This window comes from Mus caroli, chromosome 1 (genome assembly GCF_900094665.2).
Source record: "Mus caroli chromosome 1, CAROLI_EIJ_v1.1, whole genome shotgun sequence".
Taxonomy (NCBI): Eukaryota; Metazoa; Chordata; class Mammalia; order Rodentia; family Muridae; genus Mus; species Mus caroli.
Window position 1 is genome coordinate 175,278,267 of NC_034570.1, and position 10,712 is coordinate 175,288,978.

Below are 10,712 nucleotides of genomic sequence, written 5' to 3' on the forward strand. Positions count from 1 at the left end.
GCATTACATTTTAGTTCCATGGGAACAAAGCGTTAAACTGTGACTAATGATGCTAGCAGACGCCTATAATCCCAGCTCTCTGGGGATCTTGGGTCTGTGGCCAGTGTGAGCTACATAGTAAGACACTGTCTTTGGGGGTTGAGGGGGAATCTGCCCTGTTGGTGTATACGAAGGTGACTATCAAGAGTAATGCAGTCTGTGCTTTTTAAAATGCTCAAAGAAAGGATTTTGAAAGTTTTTGGTTTTGTTTTTGTTTTTTGTAAAAACAGAAAGAAATGATGGATTTTGGAGATAAGTTAACCTGATTTAAACATTATAAAATGTATGTGGGTTGCCTCATGTTGACTTTAAAGGTGAATAAAAAATAATTTCTGGGGATGCAGCACAATGCTTCTCTGATGTCCATGGAGCCCTAGGTTTAATTACCAATGCCCCATTCAACTGGGCATCATGGTGGCACGTGTGACTCACCTACAGGTGGAGGCAAGAGGATCAAGGATTTGAGGCTGCCCTCAGCTCCATAGTGAGTGCTACACCCATATGGGCTATGTAAGACCCTTCCTCAAACCCAGGGGAAGGAGCAGGAGAGAAGACAACAGTGGAGGAGAGCAGTTCCAGGCATGAGCTCTGGAATGTCTAGCATACAGTTACTCCTGAAAGGGGCTTCCTGGAGCAGGACCGTGGTGGTTTTTAACTCATCCTGCTCTCTTGTCATGTCAATCCTACTTGTATTTTAAGCATTAATGTCAGAAAATTAGCTAAACAGTACATGTAGTGACATTCTAAAGTATGTGCTCTTGTAGTAATTATCTTCAAAGGCAAAGTGTATAAAATTAAAGCCTGTGTTTCCTTATTTTAGGGAGCAACATCACACCATTTAGGCCAGAATTTCTCCAAAATGTGTGAAATAGTTTTTGAAGATCCCAAGACACCAGGAGAAAAGCAGTTTGCATACCAGTGCTCCTGGGGCCTGACAACACGAACCATCGGTGTGATGGTCATGGTCCATGGGGACAACATGGGCCTAGTGCTTCCACCCCGAGTAGCGTCTGTCCAGGTGAGGGAAGTGTCTGCTTATCATTTCTTTTGTAAGATTATAGACCACGCTTACAAAGGAAGTTTGAAAGGGTAGATTTCTCTGCTACAGAAATAATAAAAAATTCAGCCTAGGCCACTATATTGTAAAAATATGTGTACATTTGTATTATTTATTGTCTCAAGAATTTTAAAAATTACTTCATTGAAAACTTTTAAATTTTTCATTAGATTTATCATTTTATTTTCTGTATGAATGTTTTGTCTGCTTGTATGTTTAAGGACCACATGCATCCTTGGTGCCCACCAAGGTCAGAAGAGGGCGTCAAATCCCATGGAACTAGAGATAGTTGTGAACTACCATGTAGATGTTCTTAATTGCTGAGCCATCTCTCTAGCCCTAGAACTTTCTTTAGAAATAATTTTTGGATACTATTTAGAATTCCTTAAAACATAGTAGGTTAAAAGTATTAATAAGTGATATTTAACTATGTTAGAGACAGATTAGAAATCACATAGATTCATTTGTGATAAGATTCAGTTATTGGAAAGCAGACTGAGGATTGTGTTAGCAATAAACCAGCTCGTGCTGGATCCCTGAGAAGGAAATGTCTGCACTAAACCTCCAAACCAGACTAGAAAGCCATTCGTACCAGCTTTCTGTGGTCACGGCTAAAAGACCTGGGCCTGGAGAAATGGCTTGGTGGGTAAGATAACATACAGCTGCTCTTGCAGAGGACGCAGGCACGGTTCTCTGTGCCCACGTGCAGCAGTGGACGGCCTCCTCTGATGCTAGCTTCAGGGGGATCCAGTGCCTTTAGTCACACTGGGTACATGGTGGCACACATCTTTAATTTAATAGAGGCAGGAAGATCTCTTGAGTTCTAGTCCAGCCCGGTCCATATGCTGAGTTTAGAGAGGCCAGTCAAGGCTTCATAGTGAGATTCTGTCTCAGTCAGAGAGACCCCAGCAAGCTATAGGACAATATGCCCTTGTTCTCTTGATATAGACTTAAACTCCTAAACTCTTTTACCAAGAAATATTTGGAGAGATGGAAGACCATGTTTTCAAAGGAGAGTGGAAATTTGGAGATATAGCCAAAATGACAGAGATGAAGATCTGTAGTCTTCCCAAAGGAGATAAAAAGGAGAGGAAGGAGCTTCCAGTGCTTCTCAGATGCCACTGGAGGTGCTGCAAACACACGAGGTCAGGTGACCTCAGCAGTCATCACAAACAAACATAGCAACAGAAAGCAGCTGCCCTAAAGGAGAGACATGGAAGGAAGGGCATTGCTTCCTGCACACTGGGAGAAGAAGAAGGAGCCTGGTAGGCCACAGCCTCAGAAGAGGAGGATGGAATGGAGAGGAAGTGGCTGTCTTGTACCGTGTGCTCAGGCAGTGGTGCTGCAAGGACAACATTCATGCTCAGCTCAGCGCTGACATCACTGTAACACTGCAGGTTTCCACACAGCTCATGAAAGAGTCTTTGTAGAAAAAGTGCTTTTAAAACAATGTAGGGTGAAAAAAAAATGTAGGGTATAGCATTTCAAGAAGTTACTATGTATAGTTAGATTTTTTAAGCCCTTTGGTGTTGGATATTATTTAATATTTAATAGCTTTTGTTGGTATAGTTTTGTTCTTATATAGTGGCCCAGCAGTACACTGTTTAGGAATTCCTGCTAGTAGTATGCTTTGGATGTATCTAGGATGCTGCCTGTTGTGGAATTGTTTTGTTTTGTTCTGTTTAAAGATTTATTTATATAACTTACTATGTGTGCATACATGCATGCCTAAGCATATGTCTGTGCATCACATTGTATGCTGGAACACTCAAAGGTCAGAAGAGAAGTTGGGCTCCCTGGAGTTACTTACATAGGATTGTGAGCCACAGTGTGGGTCCTGGGAACCAAACCAGATACTGCAAGAGCAATAAGTGTTCTTAACCACTGAGCCATCTCTCCAGCACCATGTTTTTAATTGTAGTAAAATCACATATATTTAAAAGATCATTGGCAGATTTTAACTTCCGTATGGTTCATTATTATAGGATCTAGATGATTCGTTATTGTAGATGTCACTATGTGTATGTGGTATATCTTTGGCTGGACTCTAGGTGGTAGTCATTCCCTGTGGAATCACAAATGCCCTGTCTGAAGAAGACAGAGAGGCACTGATGGCAAAATGCAATGAGTACAGAAGGCGGCTGCTTGGTGCTAACATCCGAGTCCGAGTCGATCTACGAGACAACTACTCCCCAGGCTGGAAGTTCAATCACTGGGAACTCAAGGTGCGCTGGAGTCCTGTTTGGGTAGCTCTAGATCTCTGCAAACTTCTGTTACCTTCCCTTATCCATCTTTCTAAGTTCTTCACTTAAACTCAGTCTGAGGACAGTTCATACTGTGTAACGGGGTTTCTAGAGTCTGTGTTTGCTAAACTACTTTCTGTGGTGGTTCAAGGAGAATAGCTTGGTGGGTGAACACATTAGTGTGTGCTTGGCCTGTCTTTGAATACACAGCACTGTGCCTTGTCTCCCTAAAAGTGTTGTGGAAACTGGTTCTTATGTTAGAGTAAAACGATCTTGCGGTGTTTGTTTATAGTAAGGAAGCCTCATGCGGGCATGTTGCAATGCTTATATCTGGAATTCAGTTGATGGTGGAGTGAGGTTTTGCTGAGGATGGAGTCCTCACAGGTTTCTAGACCACCTGGGCGCACATCCACTTGTTGTTTTCAACTCTGTGCAGACAAAGCCTATCTAATTCTGGCTTCATGTTTTTGATATATTTTCATTTACTGCATAGCTTCATTATTAGGTAATATAAACTCTTAGTTTTATTTTATAAACATTTAGCATTTTACCTTTTTTTTTTTTTTTAATAGCTATGATAGAGATTTTTACCTTAGACTGGAAGTTAGGAGTCAAATAAATATATACCAACTTACATTATAGGAGTAGTGTGGAACATGTCCTCACGTGGTAGCTGAGATGTTGGGGTTTTTCACAATCAACCATCTCACATTACAAAGCCACCAATGTTTTATCATCTTTCTTTAAAATGGCTCCTAAGGTCACCCTGTGCTGGGGTTAGTCCCAGTGTTGACCCTGCTTCTCTGTGTGTCATACTTCTTCACAGGTTCCCTTACCTTCAGGGAAGATACCAGCAGCTACTTCTTTAAGCCAGTTTATGTGTGGGTACACAATGTTAAAAGAGAAACTTGCTGTTAGCTTAATCAAAATTAATTTATGATGTCATCTACTTCTGCATCCCCCCACTTCCCTTTCCTCCCTTCTGTGCTGTGAGGGTCAAGTTGGCCTGCTGGCATTCTCTTACATTTTCCTTTGACTTCGACTTGAGTACTGCTCAACAGCTGTAAGATACACACACACACACACACACACATATATATGTATGTATGTATGTATGTATGTATGTATGTATGTATACCTGAAGCAGTTTTAAAGGATCTTTCACTCAGGTTTAATTTAAGACCTACTGTTTTTCAGATAGAGTTCTAGACCCTACAAATGCAAGGTCTCCTTAAACCTGAAGGGCTTCAGTCCCCTCAGAGATCAAAATGCATACGACTTGAATATGTAGGAGTCTTAAACTGGCATGTAGATACTTCTCAAGTTCCCTGATGGAAACCTCAAACTTTATCCCAAAGCCAGCAATCTGAGCAATCCTTAACCTATAGCAGCAAGAATCTGAGGGGAGGCCTGGCAAGCAGGGCTTTACCAAGCCCTGCAGGGGATTCTGATATGTTCTCTAGTTGCAGGCAGAGTCCAGGTTCACTAGGAATGAGTGTGGGGTGTAGCAGTGACTGACCCGTCAGTGTCCGAGGTGTCTGGTTTCAGGGTGTCTCTGTTACCCACGTGCCATTCGTGAGGGAATGGGAGTCAGAGTAGATGAAGCCATGATGTAGTCTGCGTGCAGCTTGAGACACACATGTGCGCTTTTAACTGCCTGTTTTGTTTTACAGGGAGTTCCAGTCAGACTTGAGGTGGGGCCACGTGATATGAAGAGCTGTCAATTTGTAGCAGTCAGACGAGATACTGGAGAGAAACTGACAATTGCTGAAAAGGAGGCCGAGACTAAACTGGAAAAGGTTTTGGAAGACATCCAGCTGAACCTTTTCACAAGGTATCTCTATAGGTTCCCTGTGTCTCCTTTCTCAGTTCTCACTAATGCTGGAGACACAAACAGTGGGCATTACTGCAGCCTTCCCTTCCAGTCCCAGGGCCACTTAATGTCTTATTCTTTCGGTACATTGGACTTGGAATAGACTTTCTTAAATGCGTGTTCCCTGAGAAGCTGTGCTCTGTCTGTTGAACCAACAGGTTTACTTAAAAACCAGGCTTTTGTAACATCAATGTGAGGGTTTAAGTCATGGGTTCTTAATCGCCCGTGCAGACTGATAGAACCCAGGAGGCTTGAGTAAATAGCAGCACTTTCCCTGAGATACTGCTTAGAGTGGCCTACAGAGAAGCCAGCAGCCATAGTGTTAAAAGCTCCCCTGTGATAGTAGGAAAGCTGGCTCAGTGCTTAAGAGCCCAGTGGGTACTGTTCCTGCAGAGGACCTAAGTTTGGTTCCCAGCAGCCATAGCAAGCAGCTCACAGCTTACCGTAACCTACAGCTCCAAGGGAGTCTGGAAATGCGTCTGGACCTCTTGGGGACGGATGGACACACACACACACACCACAAAAATAAATGGGATTGATGCCTCAGCAGTTAAGAGCGCTTACTTTGGACCTGGGTTCAGTTCCCAGATCCTGTGTCAGAGGCCACACAGCTGCCTGTGACGCCAGTTCCAGGAAATCTGATTTCCTCTTACAGAGATAGCACACACATACAAGTAGGCGCTCACAAGTGCACCGAAGTGTTTAAAACATGAAAAACTCCTCAGGGGATTCGAGTAGCCAAGACTAACAACTCCTCTTGATTGGTTTGGGAGAATGAGATAGTTGAGGCATTGGGTTGGCCTATCCTATAAGAGGATTTCTCCCCTCTGCCTACCTGAAGCAGTAAGAGGAAGGCTACTATCACTAGAGATAGAAGCTTGGTCCAAGGTTAGGGGAGGTAGCCCATGTTATATTTATTCTGTTGCCTTATAATACTCTATGCCTAATACATAGTGGGTTTAGTGGGCTTATTTATTGAGACAGGGTCTCACTATGTAAACCAGGCTAACCTCAAATTCATAAAGATCCACCTGTTGCCTTCGCTGCCTGAGTGCTGGGATTAAAGGCAGGCACCACCATTCCTGGCCACATTGAGTGAGTCTCAATACATCTGACTGGGAGAGAATAGACTAGGTCTAGCCTTACCTTTGGTGCTTGATTGGGTGTTTCTAGGCAGCTAGTTTATAGCTTTCTCTGGATTTATTCATAAAAGTGTCTTTTTTTGTTTGTTAGTTTCTGGTTTTTTGAGACAGGGTTTCTCTGTAGAGCCCTGGCTGTCTTGGAACTCACTTTGTAGACCAGACTGGCCTCGAACTCAGAAATCCACCTGCCTCTGCCTCCCGAGTGCAGGGATTAAAGGCATGCGCCACCACGCCTGGCCATAAAAGTAGCTTGAACAGTTATTTTAGGATTTGCTTGGTTTCTGGATAACATATGTTTAGTGTCTCTGCACTGGGAGCGGGTAGTGTTGTGGGTGAGGCATTGGAAAGCTGCCTGCCCTCGCTGCTCTCAGGTGCCTCTCTGTTCTCAGTCTCCTGGAACTTGAGGACCTGAGAGCGCTGAACTTCATACCTAGAAATCCTGACTCTGTAATTTTAAAATAAATTTCTGGTTGGCTGAGGTTTCTCTCCTGTGATTCATGTCGTGTCTCAGGTTGGAAAACCAGCATCATTAGTGACAGAAGAGCAATTTTCTCTTGTTTTTTGTTTTCTTTATTTTTCTTCCCTTCCTCTGATTGGTCATCTGTAGTAAGAGAATCTTAGGCATTAGAGGCATGGAAGTACTTAGTAAACACTCGATAGAAGACTTTATTAGTAAAAGATGACTTTTGCATGTGTGTTCACACGGTGCATATTGTTCACATGGAGACCAGGGGTCAGCCTCCAGTTCCTTTCTTCAGGTGCCATCCACATTATAGTTCGTGGAGCCGAGGTCTCTCACTGGATTGGAGCCTACCAAATATGAGACTCACCAGTCCCGGGCCTCCTGGGATACAGCATACACCATATATGAGGCTGGTTTTGTTGTAGGTTTTATGAGCTGAGGCCTAGGCTCCCGGGCCCTTGTGCTTAGAAAGGAGTTAAGCTGTCTCTCCAGGCTCCACAGGGGTAATTTTATTAGAGCAAATTATTGTTGTTGTCTTTTGTTGTTGTTGTTGTTTATTGGAGATAAAGTCTGTAGCTTGAATTGCCTTCACACTTTAGGCTGGCCTTGGATTCCTGACTCTCCTGCCTCAGCCTCCCTAGAGCTATCACTCTTGGCTTAGCAGGAAAGTTCAGCGACTTTTTATTCACTTTCTATCAAATTTGCACATAAGGTTTATACTGAATAGCTCATACTTAGTTTATTTCTGTTTTTTGTTTTGTTTCTATAATTTTTCACTGAGGTGCATGCTCATTATAAAAAAGTTGTGACATATGAGAGCAAAATTTCTTGTGAAAGCCACATCCAGGTAGAACTACTGGGAATATTCTGTGTGGGTTGTTTTTATTTTCTACTTTTCAGAATGAATGTGGGAATATGACTCCTTCTGATTGTGTGAGTTCAGATTGTTATAGTCAGTATGCATATACTCTACTTTTGGGTTCATTTTTAAAATCTTGTACAATTTTTAGTGTGCGTTACATTACTTGCTTATAAATATAGGGCCTTTGAATAAGTCTCAGTTGTATATATAATATCATTACTAAGGAAGAGCTGGATTAGGTTCCCATTGACTCTTTCCTGTAGCAAGCATAAGGGAAGTAGTGCACTGGTCAGTTCACTGACCTGACCACACAGCAGTGTAGACTGCTGACCACAAACTGGTATTCTTGAGGTTTTCCCTCCATCCACAGCACAGGCTCTCCTGTGTGCTCTAGACCGCAAGAAATGAATCCTCCTGGTCATTTGCTAGATTCAGTGTTAGGGTGCATGGTGTGCCTTGCACTGTGCTACACCCCAGCCTCCTTCATATCAGCTGTGTGAATTAGACAAACCTCTTATGACCAAGACAAGACGCAGGCCTGTGGCCAGCTTTCCTGTTCAACCATGAAACAGTGTGAAGTCGGCCTACAGGCCCAGTGCTGTGCTTCTCAGGAACTTAGATCAATTGATTTTATTGGTTCTGTCGTCACCTAGAACTTAGTGACAAGGACAGATGATCACAGCCATGTCAAGGCAGTGCTGGTGGGTGAGGGCACAGGAGCATGCCCTGCCCTCAAGCTTAGGGTAGGACATAATTTTTCCTACAAAATGTGACAGAGGGGGAAAAAGAAGAAACAGGTAGGTTTGACTGACAGCTAGCAATCGCTAAGAGTTCACAAGGTATGATTTTTACTGTAGATGAAAATATTACCTAATACCTAAGGCTCTTCCATGGAGCCAGGCATGGTGATTTACATCCAGTAATATTAGCTGAAACAAGAGGCCCACGGCCAAGGCCAGCCTGGGCTACATAGTGAGACCTGAGGGGACAGGAGTGGTGGGTGGTGTAAAAATATCTTTGATTTGTGTCTGCTTTTCTTTGTTGTGATATATTCATACCTTCATGTTTCTATGCTTCTGCTACATTGTTATGTTTTTCCAGTTTTGTAGAAGGGAAAAGTAGATGAGAAGGGTTTGAAAAACAACAGACTTCCACAGGTGGTGTAAGTGGGAGTCAGGACTATTCAACAGGAATAACAAAATAGCCTATTGTATATGTGGCAAGCTTCCTACACCTCTAGGCTCAAGCGGTACTGCAAAAGGTAGCTGGCTTATCTGTGGCCGCCGCTAGTAAGGGGGTGAATACTCACAGTGAGTTCTTCTCATTTTCACTTACTAGTTATCTTGTTTATCTTGGGACTTAAAAAAAAAAACGTCACATTTATAAGAAAAGTCACATATTTTCTGATGTATTTTGGCAGGGCTTCTGAAGACCTTAAAACTCACATGGTTGTGTCTAATACACTGGAGGACTTCCAGAAGGTGCTAGATGCTGGAAAGGTAAGAAAGAGACTTCCAAAAAAGTTGTCTTGGTTTTGCTTGTTTTCTTCAGGGTTAGGGGTTGACCCCCTAGGGTCTTACCTGGGTTGGCAATGCTGTACCACTTCTACTACTTTTCAGTAAATTGTATTTTAAAGCTCTCTGAACTTATACTTTGTATTAATCTCTTTTTAAGCCAGCCAATCAAAATGATTGCACATTATTCAGCTTCCTATATTATTAGAGTGAATCACTTATGGACTTTAGTATTCTGGTATACGTGTTAAATACGCAGCCAGTCTGTGTCTCCAGATTACAGATGAGAAAGCCATGGGCCAGAGTCTAAACAAATTAGCCCGTAGAAGTAGATGCCAGAACTTAGACGTCTCTAACACAGTTTAATGGACTGCCTCCTCAGAGTTTTAAAGATTTCATGTTGAGAATGAAAGACGGAGTTTTTTACGACGGCAGCCTAGTGCTGAGGAAATGATCCTCCACTCTGCTGATTTGTAAAATAAATGTTAAATAGATGATCTTAAAATTGCTATCAGATTCCTACTTCTTCAGCATTTGGCTTTGGTTTACTGTTTTTCTGACCTTTTACCTTTCTGTATTCTCTGATGTTCCCTTGAGTCATGCTGCATGCTTGTAATAGAAGACTGGAGGACACGTGGCCATCCGCTCTCGGGTGTTTTCCTTCCTGTGCAGTGTTTATGCGCTGCTTTCTCTTTGCTTTCTTGAGTCTTCCATGAGCTTTGAGGATTGCATTTAAGGCTTTGGCGTGATAATGCTGGGCAGGCACTTTACTACTAAGCCATAGCTCCAGCTCATTCTTTTTATTTTGAGTAAAGGTCTCCTTAAATTGCCTAGGGTGACCCTTGAACTTATAATCTTCCTGCTTCTGTCTCCTGAGAGCTTGGACAACAGACTTATGCCAACAGACTCAGCTTCCTCCATTAAAAATTTAAATAAAAAGGTTTCATTTACTTTAAAGATAGAATCAGTCACTTTTATGTAACAGTTTATTAGAGACATTAATATAATACCATATATATAAAACCAAGATTCATAAGGTATTATTGGGTTGTATATTTTAGTCTAATATTAGGTAAATTACTGTGGGGATTTCACATTTTAAAGTGGAGCAGGGTGTTTTCGTTTCATGTTTAAAGAATAAGGATACTATATAGAGTCTGGTATATTCAGCAGTCAGTGCCTTCTCCTCCCTTGCTCCATGAGGATTATCTCAGGTGTGCTGCATGACCATCAAACAGCCTTTGAAGGGATCTTAGGAAGCTAAAGTTAGGTAAAACTTTGCTTGCTTCCTCTCTGCGTGGTAGAGTTGGAGAGGCTCCAGTGCTCACTGACTTCCAAGTGTGATCTTCCTCCTTCTCACTTTAGTTTCCTTGCTGAGATTATGGTGCTAGGGGCCGAGTCTGGGGCTTCAGGCAGGCTAAGCAAGAGCCTTACACTGGAGCTACTTGTTATCATCTCACAGTGAGGAGACAGGCTAGGCTTTAGGTCACTGGTGAGAGCCTTACACTGGAGCTACTTG

The 10,712-nt window shown here is 42.6% G+C and overlaps 1 protein-coding gene across 2 annotated transcripts in view; it reads left to right on the forward strand.

Moving 5' to 3' along the window:
• Eprs (glutamyl-prolyl-tRNA synthetase) overlaps positions 1 to 10,712 on the forward strand; it is a 68,610-nt gene that overhangs the window by 53,953 nt on the left and 3,945 nt on the right. For both annotated transcript variants that reach the window (XM_029476049.1, XM_021177243.2), the window contains 4 exons: positions 860 to 1,057; positions 3,148 to 3,321; positions 5,013 to 5,173; positions 9,100 to 9,178. In XM_029476049.1, coding sequence (XP_029331909.1) covers positions 860 to 1,057; positions 3,148 to 3,321; positions 5,013 to 5,173; positions 9,100 to 9,178 — 612 coding nt within the window. The remainder of the gene's footprint in view (positions 1 to 859; positions 1,058 to 3,147; positions 3,322 to 5,012; positions 5,174 to 9,099; positions 9,179 to 10,712) is intronic.